Here is a 25,348-nt window from a genome sequence, read left to right on the forward strand (position 1 = left end):
CTGTTGTCCTTGATTTTTAAGACTTCCCTCTGGACTTGTTCCAATCAGCCACAGGGCACCTGTTGCTCTTTACTTCCTATCCTGCTCCTTCACCTTGGTTCGCCCTGGTTCCTGCTCCGTAACTGCACATAGCCTCACCATGGCTGGGCAGAGAGCCTCCTCCTCTGCAGCTCTTGCCACCTGGCACAGCCTCCCTGTATCTCCTCCTCGAATCTCCATCTGTTCTCAAACCTCTTTTTCTTTCTCATTTATGCCTTTTAATGTGTCTGTCCTCCTGCTACATTGTGGGAGGTTTGTCACACCGTCAGCGTGCTTGGTATAAAACCCTCTGGTGCGGTGCAGCCAATTCCCCCATGTGCAGCTAGCCAGTCCTGCGAGCATGTGTGAAGTCAGGGTTTCACGTCCGCGTCCCCTCTTTCGGGGCAGTGAGTGGTACCAGAGAGGGGTGGTGGGGGGGAGTAGCCCTTGCAGTCCTTTGAGCAGCTGCAATTGTGCATGACCCATGAGAAGGTCCCTTGCAGGCCAACCCCCATTGCTGCCTGGGAGAATCATAGAATATCAGGGTTGTAAGGGACCTCAGGAGGTCATCTAGTCCAACCACCTGCTCAAAGCAGGACCCAATCCCCAGACAGATCTTTACCCCAGTTCCCTAAATGGTCCCCTCAAGGATTGAACTCACAACCCTGGGTTTAGCAGGCCAATGCTCAAACCACTGAGCTATCCCTCCCCCCTTGGTGGTGTTGGAGGTGGAGGCAGCCAGGGTCAACAGGGGTTGTGGGCTGCAGGGAAGAGTCTCCTACTCCTATAACTGCAATAAATGAGAGGTTCTCAGGTGCCATGACTGTTGGCTCCTTGGCCTCTCTGTTGGGACTGCAAGGTAGTGCCACTGTGGTGGTGCTTTTGCGTACCAGCAACCAACTTGAGGCCCACTAAATGCATTTCTGAGAGGCCACTGAGCAGCAGGTTGCAATAACCATCAGTAACCACTGACTGGGCCAGGATTTGAACCAGAGACCCAGAGAGGAAAGGCTTGAGCCATCCAGTCCCCCTCTTTCCTACTTTATCTTGGAGAGCTGTTCCCTCTCTCTATAAGAATCAGCTTCTAGGGGGCACCATGTTCCCACTCAGTAGCCCTAGAGTACTGACCCTCCGCAATAAGGGTGAGTCCGGCAAACTTGCTGAAGACACTCTTCGTGATGAAGTCGATATGGCTTGTGACAAAGCAGGAGTAGTTGCCCAGGTCCGACGCCTCTGTCTTGGCAATGTAAAGGTTTCCTGTCATCTGGGAGACAAAGCGCCTTCCATCTGCTGGGATGAAGTTGGGAAACTCATTCAGGAGCCATCGATAGGACAGGCCTGCGTGGGAAAGAGTTGAGGGTGAAGTGTGAGAAATGCTGACTCCCCTGGACCACCTCCAGAGCAGGCTGAACCAAGAAGGTTACTTCCCAAGCTGACACAAGCCTGACCCTAAGTTGCTCTATGGATGGTGTTTATCTTCTCCAGGTCACTAGCCCCATCGTGACTCCTTTGATTCGCAGGACTTGACATCAAAAGTAACTCTTGAAAATTGGCTCCTCTAGAATTCTCAAAGGCTCAGCAAGAAAGGGCCAAACCTATGGTCTGGTCCTGTTTCACCCCATGAGGCCATTTCACACATCACCTGCGATCCCTCAAACCACTGTTACTTGTGACATCCCCTTTGCTCTAGTGCATTACCTGGGTAATGTGGAGGGGGGCTGCAGGTGAACATCGACCCCCAGCCCTCTGTAATCTTCACGGGGTCTCGTTCTTCTGTGGAGAATTCCTGCAAAACTAAACATGCACAGTGAAACCAGCAGGTGAACCGCCATTGCAGCTGCAGAGGGGATACGTTGCATTGGAATCAGGTTTTGTCGTGCCCTAGCGGGAGGCGTGTTGTGTGGTTCTGGAGTGAGCATTGCTCATGTCATTTGCAAGAGAATTAAAGGGGGAGAACTGCACTGCGGCAGGGCAGTGCGGCGTGTTGCTCACCCAGCGACTACCGCCTGCAGGGAGCCAGGATCATTAGCTGTCTTTGCAAGAACGCAGCCAGCACTGCCCCATAGGCTGGCCAGCAGGAGGCACTGGAGAATGATGCAACTCCTTCCCAGCCCCCTCCAGGCCCATGCATTCATCTCTTCAGCAATACACCTGGATTTCCATTGGCTTTGCAGATGGAGGTCCAAAGACCATTCCCGACACCCCTTTCCTTGTAGTGCATTGAATTCACTGCACCACCAAGCTTGGCCTGGTCCTTTCCCATTAGTGGAAGGCTCTATAAGATTTAATCGAGGAGATATTAGGTACCATGTGATTTCTAGCACTGAAAAGACAAAGGTGGAAGTTCATGCATATTTTACTAGTCCCAACAGAGGCATAAATGGCCCTTGTGTTGGCTGCTCTCATGGCACTGGATGAATGTATCTTGAAAAGGAAAAGGGGGTAGAAAGACAGGCATGGAAGCCTTTTGCATCCAACCCACTAACAACGGGGGGCTATGGAAACATCTCCCTTATTTTCCTGTGTTAACAGTGGGAGATTTGATTTACCCCCTGTGCTAGTGCAGCTGCGTTCCATTTGCACTGTGGAGATGAACAGGTGACTTACAGCCAAAGCGGACGTAGGCGTCTCGGCTCACGACCGTGCCCATGGGGTTAGATGCCAGGCACTGGTAAGACCCAGCATCCTTGGCTTTGACTGGGTTCCTTATCTCCAAGTTGCCCCCAACCAGCCTGTAACGGGTATCCGGCTCCATCTTCATTTCTGTGCCATTCATCTTCCACCTGCCCAGAACGCGGTAGTGGAGTCGGGGGGAGAGAGGAGGAACCAATGATCAAAGCTGCATGTTCACATCCGGCTGATACCAATGCATACTGACCAGCCCCTGGTATGAGGCACACACCACGATGCGCATTGGAAGGTCAGTTGTATCTAGTCCTAGATAAGTCAATATTTACTATGCTAGGGTGGTGCTAATAGGAACACAGTGGATTATCTCTCAGCTGCCTCTACTGCTGTGGGAAGGAAAGAAGAATAGAAGCCCAGAGTTTCGGAAAGGCCTATAGTGTCTGCTCTTTGTCCCTCTGATCCCAAGTGAATTTTAGCTGTAAGTTTTGGTGGGATGGAGTATTTCTGTGTCATGAGTGGCTGGAGTGGCTGACTGGGTTAGAGTTACACTGAGCCTAAAAGGCCCACAGTGATTTAGGATGGATGTGCTGGGACAACACGCAGCAGGGCAGGAGAGGCAGCGCCTGTCCATCTTCATGCTTTTCTGTTAAATTATGACAGGTTTCAGAGTAGCAGCCTGTTAGTCTGTATCCGTAAAAAGAACAGGAGTATTTGTTAGTCTCTAAGGTGCCACAAGTACTCCTGTTCTTTTTGTTAAATTATGGTGTGTGAACGTAATGCTGGTGGAAAATGCTGGGTGGGCAGCTCTGGGGAATTTGTAATGGACGGCTGCAGGGCAAGATGCCCTGCTACCATGCCCCCATCCTGACCTAGAAGGGTGATAGGATCGGGGCAGTGGCTCAGTCACCCTTTACGGCTGAGAGAGCTTGACTCTATCCCTCTCTGCTGAGAATGCCAGTGGGGGGGACTTCTGTGATACGAACAACCATCCATTAGAAAATGCCACCAGTTCATTCTACATAGTGGCTACAAACAGCCATCAGGTGGTAACAACTTGCAGTCATTACCAACCTGGGCTGGATTCAAACCAGTGACTTAGCAGTGCAAGACTCTGTGTACTAAAACCAGTCCTGCAGGGCTCTTCATAACTACACCCCACAACACAATGAGGCAGCTAGTACAGTCTAGACATGGGAGGCTCCTCTTCTGCTGTAGTTCAAACCCACTGCAATTGTGTAGGTGTTTCTATAATCTGTCTCCCTAAGGCATATATAAACGCCCATCACTGCAGTAGCTTGGCATTTAGAGATACAGGACAGACAAATGGGAGCAGGTAACCTCACCTGTAAGTTGCAGGAGGGCTGGCTCTTGCTTGACAAGCCAAAGTTATCTTCTCTTCTGTTGAGCCTTCAGGAAAGAGGGTGTTGACTGGTTGATCTTCAAAGATTGGCCCATAGTTCCTTATGGTACCGTGTACCGGGCACCGCCCTGCAAAGGAGCACCATGAGAGAAATCCGGCTGAGCTCAGCTCCTCCAGGAGGGGTTGTGAAACAAGCTTTTGTCAAACAGTTTTTAAAAGGGAGACAAGTCTGGCTAGAGAGGGGGCCTGTACCAAAACCCCACAACCAAACTCCTCTGGACTTTGGAGAGTTCAGCTCCGGGTTAGAACTTTGCATCTCAGGCTCCTCTCTGGTCCAGATGTTGGGCTTTTCCTACAACGTTAATTTCTGGATTCCCATTCTCTCCCCTGATAGCAGGGGAGCCATGCAAAATAAAAGCCGTTGTAACCTATAAACCCCAGCCACTAGTTAGCATGGCCCAAACAAATTTAGCTCCAGAGTTGGGATGGTTGTATTTTGATATGGGTGTGCATCGTCTCGAACAGGCTCCTCTCTCTCTCTCTCTCTCTCTCTCTCTGCGCCAGCGCCGTTTGGGAGTGGGCAGCATGACTTAGGAAACAACAAATGGTTAACACGGTTAGATTAGCATGCAAAGAGCAGTAATGATAGGCTAATGCAGAGGCAGCGTGGAGCAGTGGGCTGGCCACAGGACTAGGAGCTGGGAACCCCTGAGTTTTATTCTTGGCCCTGACACTGACAATGTCAGCTTTGTGATGGCAACTTAACATCTTTATATTGTTGTACGAACATTACCCCCCACCCCACACACACCCCCACCTGAGAAGTAAGTTGGCAGGAGTTAGATCGGGGACCAGGATTCTATTCTCAGCTCTGCTTCTGACTCACTTTCGGGCACTGGGTAAATCATCTCCTCTCTTTCTGGAACTTGAAACCTGCCATTCCCATCTGCCAGGCAAAGTGACCCCGCAGTCACTAAACACACAGTAATTGTTAGGTCTGTTTTGCCAGCAGGGGGTGGGTGTTAAGTTTCTTGGCAGCATTCACACCCAATTGGCCGGATTATGATGTCACTTACAGCAGCATAAATCAGGAGTAGATTTTACCACTTAAATTACCCTGGTGTAAAAAACTAGGTGAGATCAAAATTAAACCATTTGCTCAGTGGAAATAAATTGCGGGTATTTTTTGACTTCTGATCTTGATCAAACACTGGACATTTTTGAGTAAGAAACAGTAAATCTCAGAGGGACGCTCTTTGAGCAAAGGTAGGGGCCAGATTTTTAAAGGTAAAGATTTTTACAGATGCAGATAGAGGCCTATTGAAATCAATGCGAGTTAGGCATGTAGGCACTTCTGAAACCCCCCTAGGCACCTCTCTGTATCTTTAGGCACCCAAACACCTGTAAAAATCTGTCCCATGGTGCTTCATGAGATTTGCAAGTTTAGTGATAGGTCACTGGTGTAGCAGTGGTGTTTGCCTTCCTTGGGACAACACCTGATGCTTCCTGCTTTGCTCCCTTTCCCAGCTACCCTTTACATAAAGAAATGCTACTTGACTTGATTTCTGCTGGTTTCCCCCTCTTGCATTCTGTCACCTCTTTGTTTCATGATGGGGAGGGGCCTCTCTATTAGATTTACTGTAGGTCTCATAATACTTCTATATTCAGAGACTGAGTGTGGACTACTGGACTGGGAGTTGCACTGGTGACCTGTTTTCTGTGCCCAGCTCTGGGCAAGTCAGGTCACTGCTCTGTGCCTCAGTTTCCCCCTTCTGCAAAATGGAGGTGATGTCTCTTACCCTCCTTGGCTGAAAAGCGCAAAGTATTATGTCATAAGTGAGACGGAAGAATTCGACCTTGTTATCAAGACAAATGGAAACCGTGACAGAGCCACCCGCCGGGACATGCGTAATAAAACCGGTCATGTAAATAATAATAAAAATCAGCCTGAAATATGTAACAGCAAAAGCAGCTGGTGAGAACCATCAATTTTCTCTCCCCCGTCACCCACCCACCCACCAGCTGAAACGGACAGCGAGCTCCTCACTGTGAAGCCCGTCTGCCCCATAACTGATAAGCCAGGGAGAGCTCGGCCACCCCTGCCACCTGAATGTGATTGGCGGAAGCTCTTGAGGGCTTTGTGTTTGAATTAATAACTATCCTATGCTATCTCGCCAGCCGTCAGTCTGTCTCCTTCCCTGCGGGATGCAGTGGGACCACTGTTTCAGTGAAGCGCCTCTGAGAAGTGTGATGTTTTATGCAAGAGTGAATTCCAGCCGGGAAAGGCCCAGCAGGATTTGTCTGGGCTTGGACGCCCTTTACCTTTGGTTCATAGGGTTCTTGTTTGATGTCCAGGCTGCCATGGCATACAGGGATGGGGGCAATAGGGGAGAGTGACTCGCTAATTGGCTAAGTCCTCTCTGAACAGCTGGCTGCTTACTGCTGTGTCTGCTGACTGGTGCCTGGGCATTAACCAATTAGCTGAGTCCCCCCCACGGAGCCTCAGTACAGACGTGCCGCTGCAAGTGAGCTGGACTCAAACCGGGCCCTTTGTGGTGCATGGGTATCAGCGGCCAAACACACAAGGACAGGTTGTGACTCCCCACGTTACTCACATTGGTAGCAACCCCACTGGTGTCACAAACTGGCCCATAGATGGTGAAATCAGGGCAGTGGTATTGTGGGGCTTCATAGCCCCTTCCCCAAATCTATGTAGATGCCCCCACTTTGCTGCTGGAATAGTCCCCTCCTGAAAGTGAAAGTCTCTCCTCCTGGCCACGCCAGCAGCAGACACACGGAGCTGGTCTCAGCTAGAATTGGCTCCGAGCTGATCTTAACACTGCTGAGTAGTGGATAAAGTAATCAGGGTTTAATGCAGAATTAATGAGACTGTTGTGTGTTAATCCATTCCAATAGTAAAAAGCAAATGTACTGAGGCATAACAACTAAGCAACCAGATTTCCATTTAAGTCATTAGAACTTAATAAGTAATGAATGGCAAATGATTTCTATTTATCTATCACCCGAAAGCCATGGTATTAATGCTCAAATGCATTGCTCCGTGTGTCCATGCTACACAAGACAAGCCTGGCTAATCTTTTCTTCTAATTCCACCCAAACACTCTTGCTGTCCTCTACTGCCCTTCTCTGCAGCGGTTATGGACTGCAGCTGTCAGGCATTGATTTTCTATACGTCAACAGTGCAAGAAGGTCAGACAAATTTGTGTCCATGATACCCAGGTGTCTGGGTGAAATGGCCAGATCTCACTTGTTCAGCACCACAAGCAGATCAAGGTTAAAAAATAAGGCGTTGAAATTCCAGATGGGTTAGGGCGAAGGGCTGGGAGCCCAGGAGAACAGAAAATTCTAAGCCTGCCTGAGCCACGTTGACTCTGTTGTAGGACCCTGGGCACATTACTCCACCTTAGACCTGTCATTTGTAAATCATGGTCCTTTGGGACTATGTTATCTTGTCGCAACAGCAGGAGGTTGCATTGCTAGGTCATGATGTCCAGTTGCAAATTGTCAAGAGTCCTGAGGATATTTTGAAACACATTCATGTCCTGCAAGCTTAATTTGCAGGAAGCAGGATGATCCAGTCAAAACTGGGAATGTCCCATGAAAAATGGGACAGCTGCGACCTTACTTGACCTCTCAACTTGCTGCCCTAGGCCATCCAGTTGGTGAAATGGGGCAAGAAAAGCTGTGTCTTAAATGCTGCATCTGAGCAGAGTGGAACTCACTTGAGGAAATAAATCAGACGTCAGAATAAATAGAAAAAATGAAAACTAGAGCACCCAAGATTCCAGACACTGTTTTAGGACTTGTAATATTTCACTCTCTGAGCCACAGCACACCACGGGCATAGCGACCTCTGTCAATATCAAAAAAGCTACATCATGTGTTATGAAAATAGACAAAACTATAGTCTCAACTCCTTTGCCACTGCAGTGAGCAGGGGAGGGGACTGCACCAGCCCCACCCTGTGTTGCCGAGCCAGCTGATTTCTGCCAGTTTGATTTTTCTTCTTGTTGCTGAGAATATGCTGAATGCCAAATCTGGAAAGACCAGCTGTCTGGGAGGTTGGATTTTTTGGCCCTGCGCACAGCACAGGGGGGAACAGGAGCAGAACATCAATGCTGCAGTCGTGCTATCCAGTTCAACGTTACGTCAGCAGCAATTCCATGATAAAGCACAGACAGCTTGTATTCGTTGCTTTATGGCATTGCCCCCAGCCTGAAGGCTGGCACGTGAGGGGAAACAAATTGGTTTTACAGCAAATGCGAACAGGCATACAAAAAACCAAACCAAAACCCAAAGCAGTTATTTTTAAAGAGAAGCTTTCTCGTGGGAACAAATGGACACAGCTGTGGTTAGTAACAGACTTCATGCGTTTTCTAAGGCTTCTTTTCAGTGAAGAGAAGCAGAGATATTTTTAGACTTTCCTTAATAATATTTTGCACTCTGGTAACACTATTCATCAGAGAATTTTCTCTGCACGTTACAAGCTTTTAATCTTCTCAGCACTCCCGGGAGGTCATCACCCTCATTTGACCAATATACAGAGAGGGGAAGTGACTTGCCCTGGTCCCAAGGGAGTCAGCGGCAGAGCTGGGAATGGACCCCTGGAGTCCTGAGTCTCCTGCTTGGCCCACTTGAGGTGTTTCACTGCAAGGTGCTAGTCCCCTCTCAAACTTGGTTATTGAGATCGGTTGCATCATAAGTTTATGGGGCTATTTTCTAGTGACCTTTGAGTTTTTTAGTGACTCATTCTTTACGGACTCAGCCTGAGTGGCGAGCAAGTCTCATAAACGCAGCTGGTTAATGGTGAGGCCCAGCCCTGTCTTGCTGTGTCCACCATAGTTGGTCAGACCTCTTTCCAAACAGGTTGACTGCCTCCTGATCTAGGCCAGGCCACGCCCCTCCCCTCCCTAGGGACCCAGAGAACATTAAAAGGTAATTAGATATTTATAAAGGACAGCAGAGAAGCCTCTCCCTGGGAGGATGAATTAGCTCAAAGACATTATCTAATTTTCAGCTGTCTGAAGGAAAGGGCTCCCTGCTGAGAGGACATCCCTTTAAAGCACAGCCTGAAATGACTTGAGATCCAGCAATAGTTCGTTATGAACAGCAAATGGGATGGTGGAAAATGCATCCCTGGAAAAGCAGCGAGAGAAGGTGGCCGTGTCAACAGTGTGATCTGCCGATGAGGTGAAATTCACCCCTGTGCAGGGGGACAAAACAAATCCTAGAACCACTTGCTGAAATGGGACATAAATGGTGCAGAGGGACGAATTTAATTGATAGTGACCTCAGACAGAGAGCAGCCTGTTTGCAATGTGCCACACATTCCCTCCCTCCCTCCCTCCCTCCCTCCCTCCCTCTGACTGGTGCAATCGGACCTTAGACACTAAAGTCATGCTCCTGAGCTGTATGAACTCCACATGAGAAACATGCACAAGCCATGTTAAAGCCACATGTAGAACACACAGGATTCATGCTAGGCGAGCCGTGAATACGTGCCCCATGTAATAGGTGAATACCTGCCCCAAAGAATTCCACGTTCGGCATTTTGGATGAGGATCCAAACAACCTAACTGGTTCCCCAGCCGCTGTGTATCTGGTAGTTAGTCAGAGCCAATGCCTGGCATGTATTCCCAGGCTGAGATGCCCCCTCTTACCCGTAAAGGTGATGATGGCTAACGAGATGAAAACCAGCTCCGTGAGAGTTCCCATCGGGTGCCTCGGGGTGGGAGTTATCTTTATTGAGCAATAGGGATGGGGACCCTGCAAGAGAAAGAAAAGAGGATTTATTTGCAGCAGCTGGGCAGTCCAGTTCCAGCTGTTCCAGATCCTCACTTCCAGCTGGGAAATCCCCACTGGCTCTCTCTCTGATGTGGAGTGCTCCCTCTAAGGGGCGTGCCACTGGGTGATGAAGTACACCCCAAAGAACCATTTCCCCCACTCTCATGACACCGGAGTTCGCAGGGGTTGGAAAATCATTCCCCTCCAGACATACACGTTCTACAAAAACAAAAAATTGTTTAAATTAGTCAGGTTTTCCTCAAAAGACTGAAAAGCAAAAATGTTCAGGTTTGGGACAAAAAAATAATTTAGTTGGTAAAAATTTTGTTCTGTAAGAATCCATGTTTTCACTGAAAAAATAGTTTTGACAAAAGACTTCTGACCACCTCTACCTCCAGGCACTGCTGCTAACCTGAAATGTTCCGTTCAGATCCCTTTTCGATTTTGTGTTTCTCTTCTTAATCTCATGGTCAAGCTGTCCCTTGCCCCTGCCTCCTGGTGCACAGCCAAAGGAGACCAAAAAAAAAAAAAAGTCTAAGCATTCTCTTTTTCCAATCACATTCTCATCCCACTGTCCCATGGTGTGTGAAACAGCCCAAGAGTTGCCTCCAGCGTCCCATTGGGCGGGGTGGGATGGCCCCGCGCAGTTATCCTAGCGATGGGTGTACTAGGAGATGGAGAGGATCGGCTGTTGTGCTCAGTGGTGATATTTTGGGGAGTCCTCTTGGAGGCTTCGCTGCAACCTACTTGATCTTTTTGTATTTCTCTGCACTGAAGCCTATGAGGAGTTAAAACCAGAGACAAGGGAGCACTGGGGCATTTGCTGATGCAGTGATGTTGGTTACTGGATGCAGCAGTTTTGCTAGTCCCCTAAGACGGTTCCATCTTTTCCAGCTTCTCCATGGGATCAAAAAAGCCTGCAGCAGCTTATGAACCTCCTGCTGCAACATTCCCCTGACCCCTGCTGCCGCACCCACTGCACACACCTGGCAATCGCAAAGTCTTGCTGCTGGTGCATCATTTTGAACTAGATTTGCCATCTGACTAGCTCAGCCGTTTCCCTTCAACAAGAATATCGAAACGGAGCTAATTTTTTTTCTCTTAACAAAAGCAACTTTTAAAAAATGACATTCAGGGGCTCGCTTCTTAGCCATGTATTCTTGGGTGCTCCTATTAAAGTGAATCCCCAATAAACCAGTATTGAAACCACTTGTCAATGGCTAGGCAGCTGGTATGCTGTGATTACTGCTTAGCCACTGTTTGTCGCTCTATCCCTTTCCCTTGTGCTCCCCACACCAGCTGTTTGCTGTACCCACCTGTGGCTCTCATCTTAAACTTAGAGTGTAAGTTCTTTTGGGCAAGGTTCTATGTTATATGCTTGTCCAGTGCCCAGGACAGTCGGGGTTTAGATAAATCATAAATAATTGAAATGCACATGCCTGAATACAGAGTTGGTTCCACATGTATTTCTGCTCACTGACACCAGATCCAGCATGCTTGATTTGCAAGGTGGAAAGATGATCTATCTCATGCTGCACACCTGAGATTTGAAAAGCCTCTTGGACTCTTTCTGCCTCTTACTTCCTCACCAGGAACAAAAGTCTACACTATTGGGGCTTAGGAGAGAGAAGACTGGATCCAGATCTAAACCTTCCCAGCGTTCTGGGGAGCTTGGATATGGGGGTTTTGATCAGACCTTTGCTTTTAATGATGTGTGCCCCAAAGAGCTTAGAGTCAAAATAGACAAGGGTGGGAAGGAAGTATCATTATCCCCATTTTACAGGTGGGGAATTGAGACACAGAGAGATTAAGAACCTGAGTCTAATTTATATTAAAGCTGCTTTAGGCCACTTTTATGGTGTAATTTGGACTTACTTTAAATGAGAATCATGCCCCGAGTGTTGTGCTGAGACCCCCTTGCTGACCAGTCTTATACTGCCCGACTGACCTGTCTGTATCAATCTGTGCTCTCTTGTCGTAAGCTCCTTAGGGCAGGGAACATCTCTTTTGTTCTGTGTCTCTACAGTGCCTAGCCCAGTAGGGTCCAGGTCCATGACTGGGACTCTTAGGTGCTATGGTAACGCATGTCAAAAACAACAAGTGACTCTCCTGCGTCCTGTAGACCAGTGTTACTCAACTGGTGGGTCTCAAAAGGCAATCGGGGCGGGGGGTCATGAGACTTGGCGATTTTATTACGACGCACAGCAAAGAAGATCTCACTCCTGCACAAGCCAAGTACTCTCTGTCTGCCTCTCACAAGACACACACATCAGTTATCCAGGCTTCGCATTGATACATTTTTTACTCTTACTGTTAGAGTATGTGGAAGGAGGTCATGAAAAATATTGACTTCGAATAAGAGATCTCCAATCTGAAAAGGCTGAGAAACACTGGGCTAGGGCTCTCCTGTTGTATCCACAGGGGCATCCTCCCTATTGGGGTAAAAAGGTGCATTTGGTCAGCAGTTAAGGCTTGATGACACGTGGAGAGCAGATCTGTTGATTTGTCACTTCTCTTATTTTAATTGCACTTTACGTTTTTCTGCTTTATAAAATATAGGTGCTGCATTCGAATGAAAGGAAATTTCATTCTGCCTTTCCTGGGTGCCTTAAACAAACACTAGTTCCGAGTGTACGTGACTGGGCAGGAGCTCTCATCATAGAAGGAGAGGGGTTGAGTCTCAATAACCCTCTGCCTATTTACTTGTGCCAGCTTTCCCCTAGTGGTTTCTTCTCCGTCTCCCAGCAGGGCAGCTATCTCATCACAAGTGAGCTGGCTTTAAGTATTTATCCAGCGGCGCTTAACTGTATTTTGAACCCCAATCCTGCTTGTTTGAGCCCACCCCCAGCTTCACAATGCCCTGATTGCTACTATTCAAATCATCTTTTCTTTTTAACTCCCTTTATCAATGGATGCCCTTCACACCTCCAAAATCTCTCTCTCTTTCTCTCTCTCATAGCTCTTTCCTTTACAATTTTTTTCATGCAAGATTGCCTGGCTAAATCCCAAACTGGGCTATTCCATTCTGCCAAACTAGCAGTTCCCCTCTGTGGATTCAACTGAATCCAGTCTTCATTAATTTGTTATTGGTGCAGAATACCTGCTGCGTTTCATCTCAGAAGTGGTTGTATTACAGTGGTGGATGAGAAGCCCCTGTTTATCTGACTAGTAAAGGGAATGTAGCATTCATTCAGATTTCTCGTGTGAATGCTGCAGGGTAAAGAATGTTCACAAGTTTCAAATGTTGGGTGTTTTGGATAAGCGGAGTTTTGATAAATCATGTTTCATTGATTATACAGCCTGTAAAGTATTTACGGTTCCTTCAGGAGGAAAGGCACCGTACAAATGTGCATTGCTATTGTGTATTTACTCTGCAGACAAGCATGGGGAAGGCCAGTTGAAGCCACTTAACTGCCTGCAAGACCGGACTTCACAGTTCTGCTGCTGCAAGTGTTGGCGGTGCCCTTGTGTGTTTCAAACCATAGGATTCATTCCTTATGGCCCAGCAGAGACACTTCATTGGTGATGCTTGAAAGTTCCCCAAGAATGCTAGTACCAGTGCAGCTGGCTGTGGAAATGGAAAGACCCAGCTCTGTTTATTTCATCAGAGGAAGAGAAAGGGGATCAGTCACATCGAACCGCGCAGCCTTTTCTCTCCCCCTTTATCGCTACGTCCAGGGGATGATCAGAATGGACCTGCATCCAGAACAAAGAAAAGTGACCCAGTGACATGAAGCAAGACCTATGTAATCAGCTAACAGTCATGCCATTGGAAGTCCAGTTTATGAAATAAGGGGCTGGGCTGGGATTTATGGGCTCACTGTACCATTTCTCTCATTTTGGTGACATTTTCATCGCTTCAGGATTCCAGAGGGATGTTAATGCTGACCTGCTGGCATCTGCTTGATGTTATGATGAGCTGACCCATCTGGTATCCCCCAAAATCCATCTCAGTATCTGGTTTATGTGTAAATCCGTGCTCGGACTGCAGGGTGGGGGAGGAGGTTAGCAGGGAGAAAACCTGTTTAAATGGTTCTCGTTGGCACTGAGCGTCTCAAGGAGCCTTATCTGGAAAGGGGAAGTACATGTCTCAAAACAAGATTCAAGTCATGCGTACATCGGAAGTGGGCACTTTCTCAGGTGTTGGGCCTCATCCGAGCCTGTGTTAGCCCCCTTGAAAATGTCTGGCAAAAATGGGAACGTGATCAATAGGAAGAGCTCAAGGTGGGGCCGAGGTATGACCAACACTTGGAGAGGCTGCAGAATGGACAGAGAGATTGCTGCAAATGGTGACGTTTGCATTACCTACAATTAGAGATGTGAATAGAACCTCCCCTGGCTATTCTGGAGTCCATGTTCCCATTCAGCTTGGTGTAGGGCCTGACTCAAGAAGATCAGAGCTGGACCTGCCTTTGAACTTCCCCAAAGTTCAGGGCTTTGAATCCACCTTAGAATGGTGGATCTGAGCTCTGAATACTTCATTTGGAGCTGAACTTCTCCAGTTTTGGATCTTTGATGATCCAGCCCAGACCTGTCTCTACCTCTAATTAGAAGAGGGGCCTCTGGGACTTGTTTCCCCATTTGTATCTGACGTTTTGACAACCACTCCAGAGCCTTCTGTTGCACTAAAAGGGGATCTGTCAGGCCCACTGATGGATGCCCTCATTAATGGAGGAAGGGTGTGCATGTCTGAAAACACATACATGTAGCTGCTGAAGCATTAAGTTTTTCCTAGGCAGCCCTTGGGAGCTGGGAAAAATCCATTATCATGGAAATGACGTTATGGTGCTAGAGTGAGACACTTAGAATTCCCCTGAGCCTCCCTGCCTTCCAAACCCCCCTAAGTACGAGTGCTTTCTCTGGGAGCTGATCCTGTGGATGAAGTCACTCTAAAAGGCACCGAGGTTCCTTGTGGTGAACGAGCGCATGCAGACGCATATATGTGAACACGTTCACCTGGAATCGTTGCTTCAGTGGGGAAAATGACTGGTGACTCAATAAGGGCTGGAGGGTTGGAGGTTAGGATGATGTGACGCTGCCTCCACAGACGGATTTCACTCCCATCTGGTTAGTTACCCGTGACCAGCTACTTCAGTTCCAAGAACCTGTGAACACTTCCTATTCGGGATCTGAACAATCTATGTTAAAGTCTGTCTCAGCTTGTAGTTAGCTGTGACACTCTATTACCTTCTCCAGATCTGAGGAAGAGCTGTGTGAAGTTTGAAAGCTTGTCCCTTCCACCAAGAGAAATTGCTTCATTGAAAGATATTACCTCGCCCACCTTGTCTCTCAGATCTGCCAGTATCATATGTGGAATGAACCATCTATTAAGTCTTTAAACTCCTTCACCGGAGGCCCTCATCCACTGTGCCATCACTAACCATTGACATTCAGTTGACCTCAGTGGCCATTATGAAGTACTTGGGGTATATATACCAGGCACTTTCAGCATGGATACACTGGGGGCAATCAGCCAGCATAGCAGGGGTGGTCTGCATGTTGCATTCAGTAGCATGGCAGTTGTATTCTATGTGGATGCACCTGGAACTCACAGCAGGAGTCAGGCAGATTTAAAAAAAAAAAAATCCAGACTGCCTGTTTGGTCCTTCCCTATCCCTGCAAAAGCCCTATATTAAAATCTCTAAAAAAGAACAGGAGTACTTGTGGCACCTTAGAGACTAACACATTTATTTCAGCATAAGCTTTCGTGGGCTACAGCCCACTTCTTCAGATGCATAGAGTGGAACACACAGACAGAAGATATGTATACATACAGAGAACATGAAAAGGTGGAAGTACACATACCAATTGTAAGAGGCCAATCAATTGTGATTAGAGAAGTTGAAGTGTTCTCCCAATGGCTACAGCCAAGCTCTAAGATACAACCGCATTTGCTCCAATCCCTCAGACAGAGATAAACACCTACAAGATCTCTCTCAAGCATTCTTAAAACTACAATACCCACCTGCTGAAGTGAAAAAACAGATTGACAGAGCCAGACGAGTACCCAGAAGCCACCTACTACAGGACAGGCCCAACAAAGAAAATAACAGAATGCCACTAGCCGCCACCTTCAGCCCCCAACTGAAACCTCTCCAGCACATCATCAAAGATCTACAACCTATCCTGAAAGATGATCCCCCACTCTCACAGATCTTGGGAGACAGACCAGTCCTCGCTTACAGACAGCCTCCCAACCTTAAGCAAATACTCACCAGCAACCGCACACCATACAACAAAAACACTAACCCAGGAACCTATCCTTGAAACAAAGCCCGATGCCAGCTCTGTCCACATATCTATTCAAGTGACCCCATCATAGGACCTAACCACATCAGCCACACCATCAGGGGCTCGTTCACCTGCACATCTACCAATGTGATATATGCCATCATGTGCCAGCAATGCCCCTCTGCCATGTACATTGGCCAAACTGGACAGTCTCTACGCAAAAGAATAAATGGACACAAATCTGACATCAGGAATCATAACATTCAAAAACCAGTGGGAGAACACTTCAACCTCTCTAGTCAATCAGTGACAGTCTTGAAGGTGTCAGTTTTGCAACAAAAAAACTTCAAAAACAGACTCCAAAGAGAGACTGCTGAACTCGAATTAATATGCAAATTAGACACAATTAACTTAGGTCTAAACAGAGACTGGGAATGGTTGGGTCATTACACTAATTGAAATTTCCCCCCCATGTTAAGTTCTTCTCACACCTTCTATGGGTCATCTCGATTATCACTTCAAAGTTTTTTCTTCTGCTGCTACTGATAGCTCATCTAAATTGATTGGCCTCTTACAATTGGTATCCGTACTTCCATCTTTTCATGTTCTCTGTATGTATAAATATCTTCTGTCTGTGTGTTCCACTCTATGCATCTGAAGAAGTGGGCTGTAGCCCATGAAAGCTTATGCTGAAATAAATTTGTTAGTCTCTAAGGCCGGGGTTGGCAACGTTTGGCACGCGGCTCGCCAGGGTAAGCACCCTGGCGGGCTGGGCCAGTTTTATTTACCTGCTGACGCAGCAGGTTCGGCCGATTGCAGCCCCCACTGGCCGCGGTTTGCCGTCCCGGGCCAATGGGGGCAGCGGGAAGCGGCACGGTCGAGCGATGTGCTGGCCGCGGCTTCTCGCCGCCCCCATTGGCCCGGGACGGTGAACCGCGGCCAGTGGGGGCTGCGATCGGCCGAACCTGCCGCGTCAGCAGGTAAATAAAACTGGCCCGGCCCGCCAGGGTGCTTACCCTGGTGAGCCGCGTGCCAAACGTTGCCGACCCCTGCTCTAAGGTGCTACAAGTACTCCTGTTCTTTTTGCGGATACAGACTAACACGGCTGCTACTTTGAAACCTGTCATTAAAATCTCTGTTCTCAGTGACCCCTTCCCCTGACATACGCTTGGAAAACCAGTGCATTTGCACCAACCTAAGCCCACAGCCTCTCCCCTCCAGCCTCCCATCTTGCCTTGCATTTCGTGAGCCAGCCCATCTCTACCTTTCACTCCCTGCTCCTTGAGAGTTTTAATGTGTACCCATCTAGAGTTGCTCTGATTTACTCTGATGTGTGTGGGAGCAGCGCTACCCGGTGGCCCCCTAGGGCTGCCAGCATAGGCAGTGCTGTACCTCCTCAGCAGTGCTCACTGCCTCAATCTGTCAGCTCCCACCCTTCGGCGAGGAGCTGGGCTTTAACAGGAGGAGACTATGATGCCATCACAGGCACAGTGCAATCTATTAAATGAGTGTAGCTTAATCCCCCGTGGTTAAGTGACAAGATGAGCATTTGGGCATAAACTGTAACCATTCCTACAGCAGCAGCATCCCATAATAAAAGGGCATTCCTGACTCTGTTGCCATGGCTGGGACAGGGAGCCAGGCGTTCATACAGTGCTGAAAGGGAGGATGGTGAAGTCAGGAAGGTCCCAAATGTGACCTTTGTTTGGCTTTGGTTTGCAAAGTCCATGCAATATTTTTGTGCATTTTTTTTCTCTGTGTTTTGGATTTGAATTAATTTTATTATAATGTATTTGTTTGTTCATTCTTCCCAAGAACCAATGTTATAATGGCAGCCCATGTTCAGGAGCAGAGATGGGACTGGATCTAAATGCCAAACTTAAACTTTCCTGAAGTTCGTGGGATTCAGCATCCAAAACGGGATCCAAGTTTTGCAGTTGGTCCCTGCTTCCATAAGGAGACCAGTATGAATTCTACACCCCAGACCAGAATATCCTCTAATGGTCAGGTGTCCAAAATCCAAACCAGGATCCAGGTTTGGCAGCTGGCCTCACTGTCTGTAATGGGTCAAACCAAACATCCGAATTACAGGGGTTCAAAATCCATTTCTGTTTTGCAGCTCAGTTCTGTCTGGATTCATGAGCAACCTTACCATAACAAGACAGCGAGCGATGCCCCTGCACTTGTGAGCAGCCCTACAAGAAAACGAACAAGCTGACAAAAACCAGCGTGTGCACAGCCCCAGCACTTCTGGGCAACTTTACAAAAGCAAACTGGCTCTTCACACAACCAAGGAAACAGCACTGGTGAGCTCACTGGTCGGGGTGTGCGATGGGGTGTCCGCCCCACACAGGACTGAGTGGGGTTAAGGTGGCTGGGATGCCCAATTAACTCCACAGGCTGCACTTGGAACAGGAGCCAGGGAGCAGGAGATTGTTTAGGATCAGGCTCATAAAACCAGGTAGCAGGCTACAGACCGGGCTGCTGAGAAAGGACAGTCACTCCCTGGGAAGAGGGAGGAGCGTTTGGGGACTGCAGGAAGGCAGGCAGCAGTCACTCCCTGGGAAGAGGGAGGAGGGTTCTTGGAGGTGGTACACCCTGAGAGAGAAGGGGAACCAGAGAGTTGGAAGTAGCCCAGGGAAGGAGCAGTGAGGGCAGAGAGAGGAAGTCCAGAACTGCTGAGCTGAGGGTTCCCGGACTAGAGGCAGGCCTGGGTTCCCCTGCCACCTACTGAGGCAGTGACTGGGAAGACTGCCTAGGACTGTTGGTGGTCTGAACCCTGGAAAGGGGAATGCTTAGTGACCTGGCCAGAGGGCTAAGTCATGAAGGAGACGCTGAGGGTCCTGGAGTGAGAGTCCGAGTGATGGCGCGCAAACCGCGGACAGGAGTGTCGGCCTCGAGAGCTAATCCCCAGAGTGACCAAGAGGAGATGCCAGACCGGCAGTGAGTGGAGCACCCGGTGACAGGGGTGTAGCTCCTGTTGAACACCGGGTGCAACCAGGAAAACAAGTTCAAAGGCCTGTTGGTTCCGCTGTCATATACTCTAATCCAGCGTGTGGTCTGGGTACATCTTGTCTGCTCTCCTATCCAGCCCCCACCATGCCAGCAGGAGGTGCACGAGGTGCTATACAATTAGCTATGTTGGCACAAAGTGGTAATGAAGTACCCTCTACGATCCCCACTCTGAGTCCCTAGAGCAGGCAGCATTCCAGGATGAGTTGGGCATGGGGGCGTTCCAGGAGGGGCTCGGTGGTCCTGTTCCCTGGGGATGCTCCAGCCACCACAAGGCCCATAGGGCCTATGGGCAGCAGCAGTAGGTTAGAAAAGCCCTGAAAGCTCTGCACTGGCATAGAAATGAGTTCAGGCCTTCGAGTCCAGGGCATTTACGGATGGGCTGGCTAGGCTGAGTAAGAGAGTGACGCCGGCCTAGCTGAGAGGCTGGCAGTAAGCCTGGTCCGTGGCGAAGGCCCGTCCTTCTCTGTTTTTACCGAATTTCCCCCCGCCCCCCAAATTCTTGGGTTGTGAAAAAACAAGCATTTGGGTTTCACCCGTTTTTAACCTGAATTGTGTAAGTGCTGGAATGCCACAAACCCGGCTCCCCCATCACAGAGTCCCTGCCAGACAGCACAGGGCGCCTGCTCTGAGTAGGGCAACTGCTGCTTGGCTATGGGGGAGTGAGACAGGCAGGGAGCAGGGAGCCAGTCCTCTTTTGCTGCTGGACAGAGCCCCCTCCTGGCCCCCTCAACAGCTCTTGGGTGCTGTCCCTTCTGCCTTTCCTGAACAGAGGGAGCTGGGTCCTGGCAGCTGAGACCCTCCGACTGCTGCAGCAACAGGCCTGCAGAGAGTGGAAGGGTCCCCGCCACCGGAGCCTGCTGGCCTCCCAGGAGAGTACCGGGTATTCCTCACCCCCCCTGGCCTCCCAGGAGAGTACCGGGTATCCCTCATCCCCCCGGCCTCCCAGGAGAGTACCGGGTATCCCTCACCCCCCCGGCCCTTCATTTTTGTTTTTTTTGCCACTTTACACCCAGTTAATTTCTTTAAAATACACCCTGATAAATTAACAGGAAATTTTAAACCAACCCCCCCCCCCCCCCCCCCCGAAAACAAAGGCCCTATCCATGGCACAGCCATGGCCCTCAGCACAGTCTCTCCAGATCATCCCGACCCCTGGGGGCAAATCTGAGCTCCCATGGCTCAGGCAGAATGGCGAAGTGGCTTGTTATCCCAGCTTTGAGAGCTTTGCAAGGGGTCCATTCTTCCACCCTAGAATCTGTCAGCTGCAGCTATACCCTGAAGTGACCCAGAAGAGCCGGAAGATGTGGGTGGGTTGAGCGACAGTATGGGGATTGCACTAAGATTTTTCTGAGCAGGCTCTCTCCTCGCTGTGCGGTAATTGCACAAGCCCAGTTGAAAATGCTGCTGGGTACAGTGTTTTTAAAGGAAGGAGTGTAGCCCTGGGAGGCTCTTTCTCTGTGGGATTACGAGGGGAGCAGATGGTGCTTACAACCAGTAGCTCATTCTCTACTGGCCGTGCCTCTGGGGCTGCAGCAGCTGCACCCGGGGAGGTCTGGTGCTGGAGTTATAGGCTGTACTTTCAGGATTCATTTTATTATTGCCTGATGGGCTGGGGCTCAGCGGAAGTGCTAAGAAGGCAGGACCAATATTTTGGGTCTTACCGTACGCTCCCAAAGCTGCCCGGTTCCCACTGACTCTGAAGTCCTAATTTCAAGGCAGATCTACTACAAAGAGTTAAATACTTTGGGGGCAGGGGAACGCTCCTCAGTTTCTATCTACTGTGCACTTGTGAAGAGGGCTCACTTGGTGCAGGGGGTTAATGCACTGGCCTATGACCTTTGGAGACCAGGATTGAAATCTAGTCAAATCAATACTGAAATAAGCTAGGTGTTTTCATTCTGCTTAGCTTACATTTACTCCATCACAAAACCACTGCACACTTTGGCCTGATTAGCTCCAGTGGGGGTGGGCAGATCTGGTATAGCATTAAGAGGCAGAGGGCGGGAAGACTGAGATGCATTGGCAGAGTGATGTTGGGAACTATACGTGCTTTAGCTGTCCAGACAAAGTACGAGGGGCAGAGGCAGGAACTGCAGTCACTGAATCAAGATCTCTTTCAAGCACCTTGGGCCCAGATTGGTTGTTGAACATCACAAAGCAACAAGTGGGATGAGGTCAGGACTGAGTGGCACTGGCAGAGCTGTACAGGTGGTTTGTATAATATTTTGTCCACACTACACCTGCTGTCTGGAGTTATTTTGTAACCCGTACAACACAGGAATCACAACAGCTGTTGAGCATCTGCTCTGTCCCATCTGGGGCCTCTAGGCTGGCTGCACATTCAGGGCAAGGGATACTGCACATAGGGCAGTAGCTACCTTCTCCTTCTGTTCAAATACCTCCAGGGGTTGAATCACATCCAGCGTGGTGGTAGTGCTGCGAACATCAAGCCATCACTCTCTGAGGCTTGAGTACTCCAGAATGATACTCACCCCATCTCTGGCAGGGCTCCAGCCTGCTCTAACCAGCGACTAGAAAAAGTGACCAACTAGAGTGGCCATGGGGAAGTCCTAATATTAGGGACTTTGTCTTGTACGTGCAACTACACCCCCGCCACCCTGCCCTTGAAAAAACAAGTGTCCTGATTTGTCACATACTCTGTCTGGTCACCCTATGAGCAGCTGCTATTGGAAACGTTTTGGTGCAAAGCCCCTCTAACCAGCTACAACTCTGAAAAGCACTGGAAATAAAGGCCTTGATTGCGGAATTGGATCTGCACAGGCACAACCTTGCCCTTGCCTAGAGCCACACTGAAGTTATTGCAAAGGTCCCCCTGCCTGGGTATAATTGCAAGATAAGGGCCAGAAGTTGGTAAATTCATTTGGCTTTCCAGAGCCTCCTACTGGCTGGGAAGTGGCTAGAAACACTTAACAAAAGCGGAGGCTAATATCAGTGCGGTGTGGGATGGAGCGCGGAGGGGAAGAAATAACCACAGCCAGACTGCGTGGGCGCTCAGGTGCTTGCTTTACCAAACATGCTTATTACATCTCAGCAGTGTGAGCAAAATAAACAAACAAACAAAACAGCCAGTGGCTGAAACAGGCCAGAGAACAACCCCCAGCTGGGACTAACTGAGGCTAATTGCTCACCAAGTCTGGTCTAGCTAACTAAAGCTTTGCTGGCTAGTAGCCCTAATTGGCACTAACTGTGGGTGGGGTTTAGTCTTTAAATCAGCTGCCCTCCACGTTGGAGCTCATTTGCCAAACAGAGCGTGAGGTACAGCGCAGCAGCTAGAACAGGTAAGTTGAAGTGAATGAAAGAGAAAAGAAACAGGAATTTAAAATACCAAACTGAGAGGGGGTGAGTGGTTAGACTGCCCCCAGTGCTGCCCAGCTCCCTGTTCTCTTGCTGGAAAGGAAAACAGAGGCAGAATACCCCATAAACATCCCTCTTTGGGCTTTGCTGGAACAGGCCAGTCAGAACCCCTAGTTCATGCGCAGAGTTTGAGGGTTTGGCATCTAAGCCAGTAAGAATCTGGTGTTGTGGGTCTTCCTTTGATAGTTAAACATTTGTCCTTCATCTCTGTGCACAGCCCTGAACGCCAGCCCCACTCTGCTTTTGCTGCATTCCGAGCTACTATAAGTTTGGGGAACCCCCTGAGGGCCTGTGTTGTGTTCCTACTGAGTCACTGGCCTGGGCTTATTGCCCCCCTAAAAATGACTGTCAGAATCTGGCTTGCCTTCCTGAATTAGCTTGCTCTTTTCTAGAGATGAGCTCAAAGCTGCAATGTTTAAGTATTCAGTATTGAGCTTTTGTCATCCGCTTTTGCTCTGTAGTAAAGAGAGGGGCCAACTGCATAATTTGGATCCAGAGCTCAGTTCAGATTTGGAGGCAGCTCCAAAGTTTGCAGGTTTGGGTCTGAGGTTTTGGGTTGGGCCCAGCTCTGATTTTTTTTAAAGGAGTCATTCCGAAACCCTGCCCACCCCGGGTCACACAATGCAAAACAACTGATTTGGAATTATTTTGAACATATAGAGTTGCCATCTATATCAATGGAAACTACCCTACATTTGAGACAGGCGTCCCCAGAGACCAATGTCCATTTCTTCCACTTTCCTTGCAGAGTTGGTCTTTTAGGGCCAGATCTTGAATCTATGGACTCTGTACAAAGGTCTAGCCCAAGTGCATCCGTTTGGAGGATGTGGCCCTTACCAGGGCCGGCTCCAGGGTTTTGGCCGCCCCAAGCAGCCCCCCCCCCCACAAAAAGCCGCGATCGCGATCTGCGGCGGCAATTCGGTGGAGGTCTTTTGCTCCCAGGCGGAGTAAGGGACCATCCGCCGAATTGCCACCGAACAGCTGGACGTGGCGCCCCTCTCTGGAGTGGCTGCCCCAAGCACCTGCTTGCCAGGCTGGTGCTTGGAGCTGGCCCTGGCCCTTACAAAGGGCATAATGCAAAGGGCGGAGGCGTGAGGCTTGCAATGGTATTGCCAACAACCATTGTTAACTGGCTGTAGGACCCTTACCGACCCATAGGCGAGTCTGTTGGTTAACACACAGGCCTGCACACAATATTACTGCATATGTTAATGGCCAGAAATGATCTACATGAATGAATGCAGCACAGAGCCATGTGGCCTGAACCCAAGGAAACTCCAGTACTGCTGGATTTATCTCAATGCCCTGAGATACTTGGCTTGTGGTGGGGTGTGTGCTGCCTGGATCGAAGAGAAGAGGCTTTGTAAGTTAGTAATGCAGCTGGGCAGATAGACGCGAACGGAGATGAGGCTCCAATGCTTATTGCTTAGCTGATGCCCAGCTGTCGATGGTTTCTCCTGCAGGATTCTGCAGCTGCTTTGCCTGCATTTGGCAGCCCCATGCTGGAAAGCTGGTTCTGCCAAGGTCAGGCTTTGTCCTCTTTCTCCTGCTCCTTTGCAGGAATGTCCAAGCCCAGAGCTCGTGGACAGGCTGCTGGCGCTTGGGTGGTCGTGGTGGTTTTTATCTCCAAGACACGCCAGTTACTTTTTCGTGGCTGCACTGGGGTGTCCTATTGGTCACTGATTATTTTATTCCTTAATGAAAACTGATTGTTGATCAGAATCAATTTCAGATCAATATCTCCTGACTGCCAAAGTGCCTCTAAGGTGTCATCTATGCTGGGGAATGAAAAGGAACTATTTAGCATGGCACATGGGGGTATTACTAGGTGTAATGGGATGAACTTGAGAAAAGGGGAGAATTTAGGCTGTATTAAGAAAAACTTCCTGACAGTGAAATATACTAAGCAATAGATAAGTCTTCCCCAAAGCAAGTGGCAAAAGCCCCATCACTTGGGACATGTGAAACTAGACTGGGTGAACAAATCATGAACACATATGCAGTGGGGAACAATCTTTAAATTAAAATAATGGAGATATCCCATCTCCTAGAACTGGAAGGGACCTTGAAAGGTCATCGAGTCCAGCCCCCTGCCTTCACTAGCAGGACCAAGTACTGATTTTGCCCCAGATCCCCAAGTGGCCCCCCTCAAGGATTGAACTCACAACCCTGACTTTAGCAGGCTAATGCTCAAACCACTGAGCTATCCTTCAGCAGGGAGATGGGTGGGGGTCTATAGATCTGATTTTTAAATCTTGTGTGGGCCAGATTCTGAGAAGAGCTCTCAGCACATTGGGAATCTGCCCTTTATTTAGGTGCTTAAATGGGAGCTGAGCTCTTTTTTGAAAGTCTGGTTTAACAGGTGGATTTTAATGCTCCAGATTGGTATTGTATAGGAGTGGATTGTTCTGTGCATTGTGAAAACAGGTGCTCTGCACCCCATAGGTTCTGCTCTTGATGCACCTATACACCTCACCCTAAGGTCAATGAGAGGTTTATTTCCACCCCGGGAGGAAATATAACCATCTTCTTTCTCTCATGCTAGTATAAGTAGCAGGCAGAACTTTCTGATGTGCTCTGAGCAGGACATTAGTAAGGTTATCAGGCTTAAGGCAGAGTCTTCTAAAATTCCTCCTGTTTTCCTGCTTCTTTTAAATGCTTTTAATTAGTAGTTGGGGAGTGCATTTATGTAAGTCACAGGTCCCAAGGCTGCATTGTATCAGTGTCTCTGTACTTCTCAATCTTCCCCCTGCTTAGGCCCTGCTCCTGCAAGTTGTTCAATACAGGCAAATTCGTGTGCCTGTGCACAGCTGCATTGACTCCAGTGGTTGGCTGAGGCAGGATCTGTCCACATACAGCAGCTTGCAGGATCAAGGCCTTGATTGTAGGGTCTTGGGGGCAAGGCCTGTCTCTTTG

The 25,348-nt window shown here is 48.9% G+C and overlaps 1 protein-coding gene and 1 long non-coding RNA gene across 2 annotated transcripts in view; one reads left to right on the plus strand and one right to left on the minus strand.

Moving 5' to 3' along the window:
* CNTN2 (contactin 2) overlaps nt 1-25,348 on the minus strand; it is a 53,697-nt gene that overhangs the window by 17,995 nt on the left and 10,354 nt on the right. Inside the window, exons 2-6 of the mRNA XM_005306413.4 lie at nt 9,688-9,793; nt 3,990-4,134; nt 2,626-2,801; nt 1,717-1,812; nt 1,147-1,356 (exon numbers count right to left, since the gene is read on the minus strand). Of these exons, the coding sequence (XP_005306470.2) occupies nt 1,147-1,356; nt 1,717-1,812; nt 2,626-2,801; nt 3,990-4,134; nt 9,688-9,742 (682 nt within the window). The 5' untranslated portion in view covers nt 9,743-9,793. The remainder of the gene's footprint in view (nt 1-1,146; nt 1,357-1,716; nt 1,813-2,625; nt 2,802-3,989; nt 4,135-9,687; nt 9,794-25,348) is intronic.
* The window catches only part of LOC135982910 (uncharacterized), a 29,705-nt gene continuing 26,637 nt past the window's right edge, over nt 22,281-25,348 (plus strand). Inside the window, exon 1 of the long non-coding RNA XR_010600395.1 lies at nt 22,281-22,356. This is a non-coding gene — a long non-coding RNA (uncharacterized LOC135982910). The remainder of the gene's footprint in view (nt 22,357-25,348) is intronic.

The sequence above is a fragment of the Chrysemys picta genome, chromosome 4 (genome assembly GCF_011386835.1).
Source record: "Chrysemys picta bellii isolate R12L10 chromosome 4, ASM1138683v2, whole genome shotgun sequence".
Classification (NCBI taxonomy): domain Eukaryota; kingdom Metazoa; phylum Chordata; order Testudines; family Emydidae; genus Chrysemys; species Chrysemys picta.